The 18,795-nt window shown below is 41.3% G+C and overlaps 1 protein-coding gene and 1 pseudogene across 1 annotated transcript; both read right to left on the bottom strand.

Annotated features, from left to right (window-relative positions):
* Nucleotides 1-872: 872 nt before the first annotated feature.
* On the bottom strand, nt 873-4,691 carry LOC125630418 (claudin-34-like; annotated as a pseudogene).
* Nucleotides 4,692-9,831: 5,140 nt separating this feature from the next.
* LOC125629673 (claudin-34-like) lies at nt 9,832-10,573 on the bottom strand. The gene has a single exon (XM_048835089.1). The coding sequence runs from the start codon at nt 10,571-10,573 to the stop codon at nt 9,935-9,937; it is 639 nt and encodes a 212-aa protein (XP_048691046.1). The 3' UTR covers nt 9,832-9,934.
* Between the last annotated feature and the right edge of the window lie 8,222 nt (nt 10,574-18,795).

Below are 18,795 nucleotides of genomic sequence, written 5' to 3'. Positions count from 1 at the left end.
GTAAAGCCTTTTTAAAAGCATGAAAGAAATACGTTTTCTCTGTCAACGTTGTCCTTTTTCATTCAGCCACAGTAGTTTGATTTGTTGCTGGTTTTAACAACACGGTAATGAATGTTTCCCCCAGCCCCAGAATTTGTGGCTCTCTTTTTTGTTCAACATCATCGTCATCACTGAAGTCAGCAATTAATCTCTAAAGGAACAGGATTTGTTAACTCATGCTCCCTCTGCTGGCTCTTAAGTATCAGAGCATAAAATGTGATGGATACTGCATTAATAACAGATTAAGCTTGTTAATCATCTCATTATACTCAAAAAATGTGTGTCAGGATGCAAGGTGGATGGAAAAATAGGGCATTCATAGATTTGAAGGCCATAAGGGACCACTATGATCATCTAGTCTGACCATCTGCATAACAGAGGCCATAACTTCTGGTTAAACTAGCTGCACACATATCGTTTAGAAAGACAGCCAATCTTGATTTAAAGACTTTAGTGTCAGGTGTTGATTACAATAGGAAAAACTCAGTTAAATGAACAGGTCAACAATGAAAAGTTAAATACCTGTTTTAAAAGAAAATAAAAATATAAAGTTCATGTATATAGAAGGCAAATGATAGCAGTCAGCAACTGTAGAGTGAATCAACAGTTCCCTTCAATGTTAAGTCCGTAGCAGTGTCTCGTAATTATTAGGAATAACTGTTTAAGTGAAAATCACTAATCACATACTTTGTTGGTGTGCCCCTATGTTCCAATACCAACATATTAATGTCACTTCAAATCCAGAGAGCTCCTTGAACACACAAAGTCACTGGGCTACTATGTTTGTCTTGTAGCTATGCTCCAGCTTTCTCTCATGCAGCTCAAGTCTGTTATCAGAAAGCACCCGTAACATCTGGCATCACAGGATGTTTGTAAGAAAGGAAAAAGGGCCCACTCATCATCAGCAAGATGACAGACACGATCCCAACAGGAATAGCAGCACCAACTTCCTGTGCCTCTGGGCTGGAGGGCATGTAGAAAGAAAAAAGTGGGATAGCAGAATTGTATGCTACAGAATAGCAATTCCAGGTCACTGGAATTAAGACACAGACACCCGTAAATATTTTCAAGATTCCCCCAGTTAGGAAAAAGCTGACAGTCTGAGTTTTGAGAAAAGAGAAAAGGAGTACTTGTGGCACCTTAGAGACTAACCAATTTATTTGAGCATAAGCTTTTGTGAGCTACAGCTCACTTCATCAGATGCATACTGTTGAGAAGAATTCCCATATAAATATTCCTCAGAGCAAAGACAGTGAAAGCTTTTCCTAGTGCCCCCAGGACTGTAGCAGCCAATAAAAGGACCTGGGCAACAGAAATTTACTGGAGAATGAAGGCACCATTGAAACGGAATTTGTGCCAGAACATTATTTGAAGGTCTCTGGAGACTTTGCCGTGACTGTTAAAACAAACTTTCCAGATGCCTACCCAAGCGATGCCACAGGAGATGATAGTGGTGTTACTTGTATGCCACACTCTCCACTGCACTTGTCCCATTGAGATGATGCACAGGATCCAGCCTAACGTACCCAAAGCAAGGCCAACTATCTGGAAGTGAATACTAGTGGCCAAGGAGGTCATGGTCTGGAGATCTTCAAGAAGTGCCCGGATCCTGTCATGGGCAAATGCAGACAAGTGCAGGTCCACTGAAATGAAGCAGAATATAAATAAAATAATATATTGTATTTTTATACGCACACACATTAACACATATGGGGCCAGATTCGGCAAAGCCAGGCACATGCCTAAAGGCCAAATTCATGGAGAGGCCCACGTGCTAGGTCACAATGCCACTCACTCAAATTTGGCCTGGCCGCTCCTCTGTCATGACAAAAGGAAAGCTGGGCCAAACCTGAGCGGGCAATGCAGTGGACAGCACTGCGCCCCCCGGCCGCTGCTGTGAAGCCCGGTCCTGCACCAAGGCGCCCCGCTCCTCCGGACAGGAGAGAGTTCACTCAACTACATCTGTGTAGCGGGAGCTGGAGGTGCTTAATAGCTCACAAGTGTAGCTGTGCTGGCCTGAACAGGGTTAATATGAAAGCATCCATGTCACTAGAGCATCTAATTTAGCTGGCCAGAAGTTTGTTTGCCAAGGGCCCGGTGATGAGTTAATCCAGGCCTGTGCACACATGTACATGCAACGGCCCAGTACTTGCCAGAGGTGCCAAGGGCCTCCACAGGCCTTTCTGAGGGAAATCCTGCTGCCTCTTCCCTGGGTGCCATGGCAACTAGTGGGCAGGGTTCTGAGCCAGCTGGGAAGCAGGCAAACCCAAGCGCAGGGAGTCTGGTTCTGCTTCAGCTCCACCCACATCGGAGACTTTTGGCTTTAGGAGGGCAGGCTTCCTCCCTGGACACTGGAGAGCAAGTAACCAGGTACTCCACAGGCCTGCTCCTGCTCCCATTGAAATCAGTGGGAATGTTACCGGAAGAACCGGATCAGGCCCTTGTATTTTTCTTTTCAGGTCTCTCTCCATAATGTTTTCTCTCATTTCCCTCTGCTCTTTCTTCACTGTATTTTCTACCCTCTTTGAAAAGCCTCTTCTTTCTCATTTTTTTTTTGCTCTTTCATATTCGCCCCAGCCATTGTCGTCCACCCCACTGCCATATTGTTTTTATTGCTTATATGTATTATCATAATGCCCAGGAGCCCATGCCTCTTCGCTTCCCTTCTTCTCTTCTCTATATCCCCTTGCTTCCCATAATATTCCATTTTCTGTCCACAATCCTTTCTTGTTCTGCATCTGACCCTCATTCCCAGGGACCCTTGAAATCTGTTTGCCATGGAAAAATGTGGAATGTGCTTTTTTACAGAGAATCTTAAGCTATTACATTTTGTGAAAAAAATAAAAACATAAGTAGAATCCTGTTTATCTGAGCCTCCATTAATCGCCTTGAACCACCAACTGCCCAGGGCTCAGAGCCTTGGGTGGCTGATGGTTCAGTTAATACGGAGAGCCAGATAATGGAGGCTTGAATAAATGGGGTTCTGCTGTATCAGTAAAACATTGTGTTCATCTGATACCTAATATATATTGTGGCTAGGGAAACTAAACTTCAGTGTTTCATTTTAATTGTGGAAAAAAGTGGATTTTTAGGTTTTTTTTATCAGAGAATTTGGGGGGGGGTTATCACAGAAAACTAGGATCCCTGCTCATTATTAATATTTAGCACCACATAATGCCGTATATGCATGAATTAATTCTTCATCACTGAGGATAGCTTTTTAGTTAGGAACAATGTTCTACAGATTTATCCAAGGGCACTGGAACAATTTGTATAGTGGGAGTGCTGAGAGCTATTGAACCAAACTATAAATCCTGTACATAATGGCAACCACTTCAAGCCAGCGGGTGTGGTAGCACTCCCCACTCCGCTAGTTCCAGAATCTATGGATCTATCTTAAGCACATAGTTGGCTTCCATTACTATAGTATCAGTGCACCTCACAATCTTTACTGTATTTATCCTCATCACACCTCCCTGAGGTAGGGAAGTACTATTACCCCATTTTACAGATGTGGAGCTGAGACACAGATTTTTAAAGGTGTTTAGGCACCTAACGATGCATCTAGTAGCCTATAGTTACAAAAGCTTCTAGATGCATAACTCCCATTCAAATACAACTAGGAACCTATCTGCATGTTTAGGCAGCTAAATACATTTTAAAATATAGCCATAAGTGACTTGTCTAACCTCACTCAGGAAGTGTGTGGAGGACAGGGAACTGAACCCAGCTCTACCCAGCTAGCACTCTAACTATCAGACCATCCTTTCTCTCTCCAGTAAGGAGATGGGACTAAACTGAATCAGTAGGGAATGGGAATATTTTTGGTGAGAGAAAGATGGCTTTATGAACTGATGCTGTGTCTGGCAATGTTGATGGTGACATTCATAAAAGGAATCTCAGTTCAGTTTTCCTTAGTCGATATCTGAATGGACTTGGAGCCTATAATTTTCATGTCCATTAGTGTGTTATTTTAAGAGAACAATTTGCCACAAGCGCATTCATTAGTTTAGTACAGAATTCCAGATATATTCTATACAAGGTAAACTTGAACATTTATTATTAGCAAAAAAAAATCTTTGTTTTGAAATATTTTAATCTCCTAAAGTTCAGGAAATTACATGTGGCATTTCAAAATTTTCCAGGTAAGACCAGAGTGCGTTAAGCTCTAAAATAGCCTTGTAAACTTTTAAAAAAAAAAAATCAAGAGAGAGCTTTTTAAGGAGTTTATGCCATCAAAGAGCAGGAAGGGAAGGTGAAGAATTGATCAAGGCACTAAGAGAGAGAAGGCCCTGGGATAGTTATTATAGGCTTTTGGGGCAAGGTTTGGCACACTTACTAAGGTTTCAATGGGGCTAATCATATAAATATATCCTGATCAATACAGTTGCAGAATTAAGTCCTTAATTTCTAAAGCCATATTCCTTATTTCATATTCCTAAAGCAATGTATCCTTTAATAACTCCACTGTTTATTTAAGGATTCAGTTTAAGGATTCAGTGTCCTCTTTTTACAAACTTCCCAAAATTTGCTCCAGTCTGCCTCACAGGCCTGTATATCTGACCCTGCGTCTCTGCTTTTTCTCTGGTCCTTTCATACAATCTGGTGAGAGAGCCTTCTGTTATGAAACCCTTGCCATCTGAAACAGCCATCTTGTGTCTCTGCATCACACCTATACTCCAAGTCTTTTCAAATCTCATTGAAGCCATCTCTTTTTTCCCTTTTCTACATCTTTTAATTTTTATTCCCTCTTCTTTTTTTCCGTATTAACTTTATTTAATTAAATTTAATTAAATAAATTTATTTAATTGTAATTTAACTGTAATTTAATTCTGCAAGGGGTTTTATGTTGCAGTTTTTAAGTAAGACACTATACAAAATTACGTTGTATTCTGTACTGAAGATGAATCTATGTGTAAGTGGCTGGAAAATGATTTTGGAATGTTAGGAAGGAGATCAGTCATTCTCTGATCTCTCTCCACAGTAGCATCCCATAACACATATAAGAACAAAAACATTTCTTCCTCACATTGGTATGTGCTTAAGAAATAGAAGTACCCAAAATCAGCAGTGAAGTTATAGCCCTTGTGAAAAATTGTTGGATCAAAAATGTGTATTGCTTTCCTGTCAGAAAGAGCATGTTCTGCAATATAGCCTCTCCTGTTCTCCTTTGTTTCATCTGTAACTGGGAATAATCCTCATTGTACTAATGGAGATTATCTTCTTCCCAGAAAAAAAGGTATATTCAGCCAGTCAGATATTCACTTTGTATGTTTTTACAATATATTGGATTATTACGTTCTTTTTAGTTTGGTCCATTATTTAAACCACCACTGCTAGGAACTGCGTAATAAACATCTGTCAATAACCAATGGAGTATAAAAAGTGGCATGTTAAGTTCTTTTTAATTTTACATTGGCAAACTGCAGCTACTTTTCTTGAAAAAAGTTTTTTGTGTGACCCAAACAATTTTCACAGAGACACTTCCAATGTATTACAGTCTGCTAAGGCACAATCTGTTCTCGGTTGTGGCAGATGGCAGAACAAGGAACAATGGTCTCAAGTTGCAGTGGGGGAGGTTTAGGTTGGATATTCGGAAAAACTTTTTCACTAGGAGGGTGGTGAAACACTGGAATGGGTTACCTAGGGAGGTGGTGGAATCTCCATCCTTAGAGGTTTTTAAGGCCCATCTTGACAAAGCCCTGGCTGGGATGATTTAGTTGGGGATTGGTCCTGCTTTGAGCAGGGGGTTGGACTAGATGACCTCCTGAGGTCTCTTCCAACCCTAATCTTCTATGATTCTAATCCTATTCCCAATGACGTCAATTGCTTTATCAATTGATATCAGAGCAACAAATAGGCAAGTGAGGCAGATGTTACAAACAAATCAGTTTCCTAAAATGTCAAAAAGGTGTATTCTCCTTCTTAATGCATATCGATTGACTGATGTAATTCATTAGTCAATTAAAAGAAAAGCCCCAAATAATTCTTTTCCTCCTAAACAGACATTTGTTACACCAGTGAAAGTTTCAGACAGATAATCCAAAACACCAAACCATAATCAGAAAAATAAAACAGGACTGGGTGTATTTGTAGACTGAGCTAGTATGGAGACTAGCATTCCCAGATAGGGTGGAACCCACAGGTCAGTTTCAAGGTCACTAGTAAGGTAGCATGGAGAAGTCTGCACTACAGCTGATGGATTGTACCACATTTGTGGATAAAAAAAAACAACAGCTTAAATTTTTCCGGATGCCAGAATCTTAATCTTCATAAGCAAAACATTCAGTAAAATTTAGGTTGAAATCCTGGTCCCACTGAAGTTAATGATAGTTTTGCCATTGATATCAATGGGGCCAAAATTTCATTTCTGTTTTGGGAGACGTCCAGGGTGTTAAAACTCTATGGTATTTGACTACAGACCTATGTTTTATGTACATAAACACACACTGAGGATAGTGTTGCTATTGCTGTTGGATATTAAGTTTGAACTGCACAGAGGGACAGGTTAATAAATAACAATATATGCATTTATATGCTGTAGAAATTTATAAAGAAATAAATACTGTTTCAGGAATACACACAGGCAAACAGTACAGCCCCAATTATCCAAAGATAATGGTGTTATACCAATAAAATAAAAACCAGCAGGATCTTATTAAAGGGAAAAAGGTAAAATACCACATTTATTGTGAATACAGAAAGAATCATAGTAAGCAGTTAGTTATAGCTATAACATTCCATTCAATCTCATATTTATTCACACATTCATTCCTACAAACACACACACACAGGTTCTGCATGATTTTTGTTATCATAGTTACCAGCCTTAGAGTGGCTCATGCCCAGCCACTGGCCAGGTGGCCTGGACATAAGGAGGGAGCAGGGCCTTGTCAGATGCTCATCTGATGCTCCTGGAAGTTGGTTTGCAGAATCAGACCCCAAAACTCTCACTTTCTAGAGTCCATTTTTATAGGAATTTCTTCCTAGGCCAGTCTGTGGGAATTGCTTCATCATGCTGTTGCTGAATCAATTAGCAGATGGCACATTCCTGACGGCTCCGTGCTGCCAGGTGTTATCTTGTTCTTTGGTTCTCCCATTCTTGAGGCTGTTGCGTGGATTCCAGTCTGCCCTCCGGGGGTCCTCTGGTTATTTCCACTTGACGCCTTCTTCAGCCGATGGACACTGGATTCTTAGGCTGGCACCTCCCTGATCATTCAGTTATTATCCACACCAAGCATCCATCCACATACATCCTCTATCTCTATTTTAATCACAATTGTTAATACAACAAAAGGGCGGGGAGTCTCTGGGTGCTGTTTCTGTTGTTACAGAGTATTGCTTTGAGTCTCTCTCTGTGTGAATTGCTTTGAGAACAGACTCTGTCTTAGAATGTACTAACGCAATTAGCAGCTTGCAAGTTTCACACACAGAGGGAGAGAAACAGTACCAAAAATCAAGAGACCTCTTAATTAGTAATACCCTGGAATTTAAACTATGGGGAATCAAACTCATTTGTGATTTTAATACAGAACTTCTTTAATATGATCCAACAATGGGAGCCACCCAAAGCTTTCAGATAATCAAAGGAGCTAGTCCAACAGTCTTTGAAATCTGTGCTCTAACCCCTAACACAGATTTCTGGTAGGTTGGCTGTCTCTCTCATCTTATCATAGTCCTGGTTACTTTACAGTTCAGACCTTGTAGAGCTCAGAAGTTCCATACAAACAGTGCTTCAAAGTCACACCTCAAGACACAGTGAACAAACAGCCATCAGCACTGAGTGGAACAATACCACCATATACCCAAATTTCTACATGTTTTTGTTTCAGCAAAGAAGAATGAAAAAAATCCCAACCCAATGGGTCAGTGAATGTGGTTGAGGAAAACAGTTGGAATTACATACATTTTATGTCCAAATAACATCAACATCTATGTTGCTGTTGCTTTTTATTAAATTTCAAACTTTAAAAATGTTTTGCCAGAAAATGTTAGTAGTTTAGTACTTTAGTACTGTAGATGAGCTTTGGAGATACACTACTGAAAGTGGTGTAAGCTGCAGAGGGAAAGGCTGACTAGCCACATTGGCGAGACCGTAAATTAGCACCAGTGAGAAAGCTGGTTCTAGCAGCAGAGGAAATAGAGAGGTAGGAGAGGGAGGCCAGGTTCACGGGATAGTCTAGGGGAAGTCACAGTGTGTCAATGAAGAAACAAATTCCCTTGTCACATACCCATGCAAGCCTAATAATTTCCATGTTCTGTTTACATGGGTGAAACTTTTCAGAGTAACAGCCGTGTTAGTCTGTATTTGCAAAAAGAAAAGGAGTACTTGTGGCACCTTAGAGACTAACCAATTTATTTGAGCATAAGCTTTCATGAGCCACAGCTCACTTCATCAGAGCTTATGCTCAAATAAATTGGTTAGTCTCTAAGGTGCCACAAGTACTCCTTTTCTTTATGGGTGAAACTGAGGCAGAATTGGCCAAATCAGGCAATTTTGAACAGGATCCTGAAAGGAATGGGGGAAGAAGTAGAGTTGATTCGCAGGAGGAGAAGATGGATATGGTTGCATGTCTCCCCAGAAGTGGAAAATTGGAAGAATTGCAAGAATTTGGCTTTGCTTTCATCATTTTCATTTTTTTAACCTCAGAAATTAGGAATGAAAAGCAACAGCAGAAATAATTACCAAAAATAGTAACTGCCAGTCAGAAGAACTGGTTTGTTGGCATTCTACATCTTCTACTGTTAACGTTTACATAAGTATATTCTAAAACGCATTGTAATTAAAGCAATGAATCTTCATGTATGTATGTTCATTTATATTCCTAGGACTCTTGTAACAGAGATTTGAAAATTCAGGGCCTCTCATGGGACTTTACTCAATAAAAAGTCTCTTCCCACTACTGCTCCATTGTTCCCCGAAACCCTGATTTTTGTGGGCTTCTCTGGTTTATTGCTGTGCTTTGGACATTTTAAAAAATCCAATTAACATATAAAAGAGTTGCTGCCACCAAAAATTTCATGCATGTATTTCTGATGATAGAAAGAACAGATTTTGACACAAGAAATATCCTAGTAATGACACTGGTCAAAGACGTTTCCCCCTTTCACATTCCTTTTTGAATTAGTGCAGTCTCTGATCAAGAAGCATATGTTTGCAGACTTTGTGGATCTTTTGTTTAAATGAGGAACTGATAACACACCATATCTTCAGGTGAAGATTTGCAGCAAGCAAAGTAAAGACATACAAATAAATATAGGATCAAATACAATCAACTTTAGAGGGCACCCTACAGATAGAAGAGAAACTAGTAAGACCTCTTTAGTGCAATACATGGAGACTCATATAATACAATTGCAATGATATTCAAGTTGAGTTTGACTACGGTATGTACTAGAAATCTTGATATGTCACTGAAAGTCTTCTATGCAGGACAAAAATATCTTGGGAGCAAAAAAAGACAAGTTCACATTTAGAAAATATAGTTGCACAAGGTGCATAATAGTGGAAGGACCTAATTCAGTGGAACAACATCAATTCCTTGAACATATTAAACAGCTTCATGTTTCTAAACTTTAATACATGAATAAAATCCATATATGCAGATGATAACAAATGCTCAAAGTCAGCAGCTGTGGCACAAATCAACCATTCATCTCATTGGTGAGTCCTTGATAATGTGTGGCACTTAATAGGATTAATTGTTTTATGTGCAAACACACTAACCATGGCCTTTACTGGTACTCAACTGGTTTGAATACCCAAATATTAATGCCACTGTAAGTTAGAATAAGATCCAGATAAGGCCTTAACATGCAGCTCCTGGGTCATTATATTTATATTTTAATTATGCTCCACCTGTTTGGTACAAAGTTCAAGTCTCTGTTATCAGGATTACACCCCAGCATTTGGGGTGACAGGAAATTTGTAAGAAAAAGAGAAAGTCGCACTCATCAGCAGTAAGATGGCAGAGATGATCCCAAGAGGAATAGCAGCACCAACTTCTTGAGCCACTGGGCTGGAGGGCATGTAGAAAGAAGTGGGAAAGGAGATTGTTTGGTTGTGCACTACAGAATAGAAATTCCAGCTCACTGGAATTAAGACACAAAGACCTGCAGCTAGGTACAAGAATCCAGCCACTAGAAAAAAACGGATGATCTGAGTTTTGTAAAGTATTCCCATATAAATACTCCTCAGAGCAAATATAGTGGAAGCCATTCCCAGTGCACCGACAACCATGGCAATCAGCAGGAGGCCCTGAGCAACAAAAATTGCTTTGGGGATGGAGGTCTCATAGTCATTCATTTTATGACAGATCAGTTCTTTAAGGTCAGAGGAGACGTGAAGATAACTGATGAAGCAAACTTTCCATATTCCCACCCATGCAATGCCAGAGGAGATGATGGTGGTGTTGTCCACATGCCATACTCTCCATTCCACAAGCCCCATTGAAATGGTGCATAAGATCCAGCCTACTGTACCAAAAGCAAAAGCAGCTAGTTGGAGATGAGAAGTGCTGACTAGGGAGGTCATGGTCTGGAGATCTTAAACAAATGTCACAATTCTGTTGTGGGTATATTAGCCATACAGACAATTGCAGAGGCACTGAAAAAAACAACAATATATCATTATGAACATGATCATATTAGTTAGTTTGTTTGTGTATGTATGTATGTACACATGAGAGAGTACCCATACAGAGGAAGTATGGTAATCTCCTTTCTTTAACTGTGGTGAATTTTTGAAGGTTAGTATTTATAGCTGAATAACATCAAGATTTTCTTTCAATTCACTTTGTTGTACTGGGGGTGGGGAGGAAACGTCCCCCATTGGCAATTATTATAGGATTTATTTTACATTCGTAAACCAAAAGGTAAGCTTCATGTATTTCCCAAAGTTATTTTCTCCATTGGTGCACATTGTTATGAATGCTTTCAGTATATCTTACAGCCTTGGAGTCTGAAATCCTCTGTTTACCCACAGAATGCAGGCAGTGACCCTGCAAGCTTCTTCATTCTGCCTGTAGCTTTGAGCTGAAGGGATCAACATTAGACTGACTGAAAACAAGAGATCTGTAAGCATCAACTTCCCCATTCATCCCCATTAAATAAAGGCTGATGGTGAAGATTTAAATGTCAGCATTCATAATGATTAAACTGAGAATGTTTTAGCATTATCCTTGGATTGAGGGTAGATTTAGGACTGAGTAGAATACTATCCTTTTCTCTGTTCTCCACACCTACATAGTGGAATAACATTGTGTTAGATTCACAAATCGTGACTCGTTATTAACACCGCCCCCCCCCTCCCCCCGAGCTTCCTCAGTTCCGGTCACCATGGGATAGTAGTGGAATATTTCAGTCCTTGGCTCATATGCTGAGTTTACCAACAGCATGCAAATTAATCATGCTGATTGGCTTTGTCATGCAGAAATTGTTTTGACTAAGAACTGGGCTGAGACCCCCAACTGTTTCACATAGGCTTTCAAATAACTATAGCAATGATTCATTGCCACTAATGATAATTGGACTTGAATTTAAATTTATTACACAGACCTGACAGGCACTATACATCTTTAAATTCCATGAGCTATCCATTCTCCCATCTCTTCTATCTTTTAATAATAGTCCAGATACATTTAGTTTATGAACTGGGGGCTTGATTCAAGAAAGACAATATATTAGGCCAAATTTTTCTCTCAAAACAATAGGTAGATCTAGAGTGAGGGGTTTTGAATGGTAACACATATACCTTTTCTATATATTTAACTTTTTAGAATTTCACAAATATATCCAAGCCATATCTAGCTAGCTGAGAGTATAAAACGTTCCTTACAAAAAATCTAGCTGAGAGTGTAAAATGTCAAAGACCGTTTTGGAATTCTTGCGTAGAAAAATCCAACAGTTAGTCTCTTTATCTAATAATATATAGTAGGTCTGGACAAAGACATTCCTTCTTGATATACTGGTATGTTGTATACTTACTTCAGCATTGAAGATAATTCCAGAGAAAACAGGATAGCTAAGACAGTTTTGGGCACTAGCTAGATACAGCATATTCTTCAGTCAGATCATATCAGCTTCCACTGCACTTCTGCATTTCAGACAGAATCCAGACTGTCCATTTCCTGTGGGAAGAAGATAATCTCCATATTGCAAATGTATATTTAATCAATTGTTTCTTGAGGGGGCGGGAGTGGAGGTCTGGCAAACCGACCTCTATTTTTATCTGCTCAAAATGCATTACATTAATAAAGGCTCTTCAATCTGGTACATTATTTAATCATCTCTTTTATAGAAATCAGTAATTAATAGCTGCTAATAGCCACATCGGTATTACATCCCGATGGGGAATTATAGATGGCATGTTTTCTGTCTTAGTTTCACATCTACGAAGTGCAGCTATTATATTTGTCTAGCACTGGGAGCACTGCATATAAAATTTCCATTGTTGAATTACCTCCGCTCTTATTAAAGTGAGTTGACGCCAGTAGGAACAAAGATAGGCCAAAGCTGAACACGTTTGAAACTCCCACCCTTTGTGCATAGCTCAAAACTCTATATTTATAAATCACTGGTAAATAACTACTCCGTTTATCTGGTAGCAGTCAGTTGATGGAGCCTGTGAATTTCACAAGGAAGTCAGTGTTGGATGACTTATGGGACTGTTTCAGTCTCTGATTTCTGTGATTCTATGAATATCTGGAATTAATAAATTTAGTGTAGTAAAACTATCCAAATGTAGTATGATAATACAACATCAATAACTATGAAATTTCATGTTAAAACCAAGACAAAAGCTCCTCTGCGTATAGGGCCAGATTAATGCATACCCACTATAGAACTGTGCCTAAGGTACTAATTCCTGGGGTCATATGATTTCAACAAAATCACAGCTTATGTATTTTTTTAAAAAGTATTTTTAATACAAAAAAAGATACTGCAACATTCACCTGAGTCTGCAATAGAAACAACAGCTCAGAGAGGGATGAGATGTTCAGTGACTCTATAGGAAGTTTTAACTCCAGAACACACAGCTCCCTGTGGCCCCACCAACACCATGCTGGAAGAGGCAGAAGAAGAGTGCACCAGTTGCTCACATACAGATTTGACCCAGCTGCTCAGGAAACTACTGTGGGCCCTCCCTGCTGCTGAACCCTGCCTTGCTGAGGGGCAAAGTGGGCCTTCCAGTCGCTACTTCTAGAATGACCAGTTCCAGCCTTAACTATGGAGTCACTACCAGGCACCTCCAGAATTATAAGAAATGCTAGTGGCTACCAGTGTATGATGTCATGATTTCTGTGCGGATTAGGTTTAGAGGAGTCTTTAGGAGAAGGGAGAATCTGAGACAGAAATGTGGTGAAAAGAGCTATCAAGTTTACGTAGGCCAGCAGCCGCTACTCATTTGACAGTTCCTTACTGTTGTTTTGACCCCCACTCTGAATGCACACACCTCAGATATGAGGCCTTGTTCCTGTGATTCCCTGGGGTGGAATCACATAATTCTTCCACTCTTAAACCAGGTCCTGGACTACAGCACCTTGTGGATCAACTGTGCTTACCCTGGACTGGGTTTGGTTACCTGTGGTTCTTCCCTTACAGAGCTTGTGGCCAGTCGTGAGTACAGTGACCCCAAACAGCCTTCTTAAAACAAGGTGTGGTTTAATCTTAACAGAAGGAACAAGACAAGTCGTAGCAGAGGTCTTTAGAACAATAAAGTGTCTATACTCGTGGCCATTGTACCTAAAGACATACCCCAGACCTCTGCTCTCTGGAAGGTCTTGGTCTCAGTCGGTTTCCCAGCAGACTCTTCTTTTGAGGGACTGCCTTTTTAATCCAGCCAAAATTCTCTGTTCCAGTTCTCCTGGCTTGGATCACCCCTGTGACTGCCAGCTGAGACCCTCTCTCCCTTGACATACTGTCCAGTGAGCTTAGCAGGGTGTCAGAGGTGGCACTTCACTAAGAATGGCTTAGACAGTGTCCCTCCAGTGTGCGTAAATGGGTTTCTCTGAAGCCATCGTCCTTCTTCCTGCTTGAATTAACCTGTTGTATTCATACAGCAGTCCCACTTTCAACAGCCAGACAAACAGAACATATAATAGTCACAAATTGTTACAGAGCGGCTTCACATCCATCACACCTATGCTCCACTCTGCCCCTGGGATTATGCCGTGATGAGACACAGTCACTTCTCTGCCCGTTACCGCTTTTCTTTCTGGTTAACCGTTAAAACATTCTGCAGTCAGTGTGGCCAGAGCACCTGCTTCAGGAGTTGGGGGGTGAGCAAGTTCCTTATGAAAATATTTCTTAACCTGAGAAAAAATTTAGGTTGGTTAAAGGATGAGCAAAAACTCAGGATTTCCATATTCACTGATTTGTTGATCCCCTAATTTACATTCATGGGGTTGAGAAGACTGGTTTCTTTTCTTCTCTTTAAATGCCTCTATTTTAGGATCGGTTATTTTGTTTGTTTTTGTTTGTGTTTGAGTGAGGAAATGTTGTGGCCAGGAACAATGTGGCATGGTTAGTACTGCCTTGACCCAAGAGTAGAAAAGGCAGGTGCTGTTGAGATTTTCACACCCGGCTCTGCCAGTGTATCTTATGTAACCTCCTTGCTTTTTCGGAGCCTCTCTGAAGCAGCTCCCACAGACAACAGCCCAGATGCAGCAGCTGGGGGAAAAAATGAGACAGCAAAATGGTTGCTTGGCAACACTGAGCAGGTATTCTTTCAGGAGCTTCCAGGACCCCAAAGGCCAGGACCCCAAAGGCCTACCTAATGTGGGCAACACAGGAAGAGGCCAGGAGTCGGACGGTTATGCCAAGGCAGCCAAAGGCAGATCCTAGATAACCTGCACATGGCTGGGACTGTGCAGAAGTAATCCACACACCTCCTGGGTGTGATGTTCTGTCCCATCTAGTGGCACCGAGACCACTTAGAGAGAGAGATTAATGAGGCTGCTCTACAGCCTTAGCTAAGAGCCATAGGGCTTTTAGCTGCTGCAGTAGAGGCTCATGCATTAAGCTTCAAAGGTCCCAGGTTTGATCCCACCTGCAGATGACCGGGGGCTGTTGTTGTGTTATATAGACGTGCACTGAACCCAGACAGTCACAATATTTCGGGGGAAAGAAGTTGGCTGAAAGAGATCAGCTTCCAGTTGCTGGAGGAAATGCAGCCCCACAGTTGCTCTCTGAAGGAAGGAGCACACAATACCTTGTGCCCATTGGGCTGAGAATGGTCCACAGAGCCACTTAGGGGAAGGAATGAGAGACCTCCATCATTCCTGAGACATGGGGTGCTCCAAGACAGGGCTGCACTTAATTTTAGTTTTAGTCCAGCTCTGGGCTTCCCCGCAGCAATAGTCAATCTACTTTTGACCACAAGTTTCTGCAGCTACAGAAGCTGCTTCTTTTCCTGCATAAACCTGAAGACAGACTTACATGGTTTCAGGCCTTTCCCAGAAAGGCACCAAAGACTCCACCCCACCCAATTACCATCTGTGGGAAGGAGGAAATCAGACATGGACACGCACACTCGTGCTGTTCAGTTGCCATTCCAGGTCCCTTATTCCTCAGGTTAGGCAGATTCAATTCTATCTTGGGGTTTTTTTCAGCAAAACAGAGCCCCTACGAGGAGACTCCAAATCACACCCAAGGCCTTAAATTATGTGGCAGCAAGGACACTGGAAGCTTTGGTAGCCGGGCAGGGGATCATTCAGACTTTTGGCACCCATTAAAGTGCAGAAGATGGTTTGGATTTTTGGCAACCTGGAAGCAGTTAGTTCATTGGGGGTGTTAATTTTCCCCACCCACCCTTCTTAGGTAGGGTGAGATGACTTGAAATTTGAGAGAGGGATTTTGAATTCTTTATCCTCCACTCCAGCAAACTTTAACAGCAAGCGCCTCCCTCACTGCCCCCATCCTCCCACCCCTCGTGACTTTCAATAACAACAGAGAACAATTCATTCAATCTTTGTGCTAAAGATAATGAAGCAGTGCTGCCATGGGAGACAGGGGCGTGGTGTGGCGGCCCTGCGCCCTTGCTCAACAACTCACACCTGCTGCAGGGATACAAAGACTCAGAGAATTTCCCTCAGATCTCAGGACAATCACAGGGTGGGTGGGAGGACTACATCCTCAAAAGGATGATAAGGCGGGAACTCTTGCCTCCATGCAAGTGATAAACGTGACTCAATATAAATGAAACTCTACAAATGATGAATAATAAACCAGTAAAGTGTATTATGGTTTTCTCTATTATAGAATCATAGAAGATTAGGGTTGGAAGAGACACCAGGAGGTCTATTAGTAGACTCCCTCCTTGTTAAAAGGTTTTTGCTATTGGAAATCTAGTGTAATTTTTAAACACTTTGAAGAGAAAATCCATTATAAACTCACCCTCATAAAATCAACACAATATATTGATATGGAATGAGTTTTCCCTTTCCCTTAACACAAGAACTCATTTTACCAGCTTCATTTCATTTTTAGCAAACATTTTCATTTGTTGGTATTTTTAGCATTTGCTTGTGTTTTGCAATTAACATTCAAATCCTATCTTAGTGCAGTTTTGTTGCCTACATGCAGTTTTATTGCAGCATTCAGGACATAGCTTACTAACCAAATCCTTTGCTTGATTCAAATCTTCCAACAAAAAGTAAGTTTCAAAAACACAAGATAGTAATTAGATAATTCTTAGCAATATCCCTATGATTTAATGGCTGAAAATTAGTTCTTCGGTTCCCAGTTGGGAAAGTAATCTTTTAGGAAGCATAGAAATACTCATATCTCCCTCCAGCTGTTCTCTATCAGACCTTCATAAAATAAGTAGTACAGAAAAAGAGAATCTTACTTTTGTGGGTCTGTGAGCGACCTGAACCACTGAAGAAGAATCAGTTGCATGAAACAGAGTTCAGGACACAGAATGCAGAGTGCTGGAAAAAACGCACCTATGTGGAATGGTCTGATTTTTTTGAACTATGGAATAAGAACCTCACAGTTCTTTTCAGACTCCCACTAAGTCAACAGAGATATAATGAGGCAGTTAATCATTAACACGCTATAACATATGATGTATGTTTTACCATATCATTTTAGTTGCACTAAAACTTTTGCCAAAATATTTAAATGCACATTTAAAATTCAGTATTCTGTCAAGTAATACTTCACAGACATTGTCACAGTGATCAGATGAGTTTAAGGCCAGGAGGAAACATTATGAGCGCATAGTGTGAGGTCCTGAAGAACACAGCTCATAGAATTTGAAAATGTAGAGAGATGGTGTCATAGCTCTTTTCTCCTGTTAAGGTCTTGCTATCACATTTCTTGTGAACCTAAAATTCACAGTTATGTCTTGGTGGTGAGGGGAATGCAGAAATGGGTCCCAAACCAAGATGTGAAATATATTATTTGCTTTACCCTTTGGAGAAACAATTCTGAGCTATTGCATTCTCTTCTTGCCTGGAATTGTTTTGACTCCATATCTGAGTAAGATGACTAACACATTCACATTTCAATAAGGAGAATTGTTCCGAACTTGCTGTCTTGAAACCAATTTTTCTTTCTTCTTGGTTTTTAATTTCTTCCTGGTTTTTCCATGAGTGAAAAAAATGGCTCTTATTTCCTGGTAGGTGTCCTCACCTTCCTTGCATTTGCTCCTGGTTGGAGCCCACAGTTATGTTCTACAGACTCTTACCACTGGTGCACATTTGCTGGGCTGGGACTTGGAGGCTACAGCCTGTGGGGGGTCACCCTTACAAGGAACAATTTCGAACCCCTGCAATAAGTGCTGTGATTGGCGATTGCTTGTAGTAAAGGGCTCTGCTAGGAGAAAGGAAATCCCTTTCCTGCTTCTCCCTGCATCATCTTATATCTCCTGATTTGCAGGTAACATGGTAGGGTTTCCTGAGTGTGGGTGCTGGAACCTTCCCTCTCTGTTGTGGCTGCACCAGATTGAGACTCTTTCTTTGGCTGGGGATAGCAGGGTTGTGGATTTTGTCATTTTGTTGCACAGGCGCATTCGGTTGCTGGCTTTATGATCGTGTATCAGGATGTTGCAAGGTTAGGTATGTTTTCGGATGGGTTGAGATTTGTCCTTATGGTTGGAGCCTGGTGACAGCCCTTGGACATTATTACAGATCTATTGATTCACAGGACCACACCTTTGGGCAGTAGGTTGTGGCAGCTAGGAAACAGGTTTCCCTTCCTGTGGCCAGTAGTGGTGTGGCACATGGGACAAAGCATTTCTGGGTAAGGTCTAAATGCTCCGCCTATAATGAAGCACCAGTGCCTCTCCCCATGAGGAGAACAGGACTGGATTTTGGAGATTCCCAAGGGGCGGTGGTTGTGACAGCTATGGCAATTTTCTGTAATTTCATTGCAGAGATCTTTTTGAATTATGTTTAATTGTCATTAAGGTCTATTGCAGTGGTTCCCAAACTTGTTCCGCCGCTTGTGCAGGGAAAGCCCCTGGCAGGCTGGGCCGGTTTGTTTACCTGCCGCGTCCACAGGTTCGGCCAATCGCGGCTCCCAGTGGCCGCGGTTCGCTGCTCCAGGCCAATGGGAGCTGCGGGAAGTGGCGGCCAGGACGTCCCTCAGCCCATGCCACTTCCCACAGCTCCCATTGACCTGGAGCAGCAAACTGCGGCCACTGGGAGCCGCGATCGCCGAACCTGCGGACATGGCGGGTAAACAAATCAGCCCGGCCCGCCAGGGGCTTTCCCTGCACAAGCAGCAGAATAAGTTTGGGAACCACTGGTC

Source organism: Caretta caretta, chromosome 1, assembly GCF_965140235.1.
Source record: "Caretta caretta isolate rCarCar2 chromosome 1, rCarCar1.hap1, whole genome shotgun sequence".
In the NCBI taxonomy this organism is placed as follows: Eukaryota; Metazoa; Chordata; order Testudines; family Cheloniidae; genus Caretta; species Caretta caretta.
The sequence above is the reverse complement of the archived record's forward strand: the minus strand, read 5'-3'. Positions and strand labels throughout refer to the sequence as shown.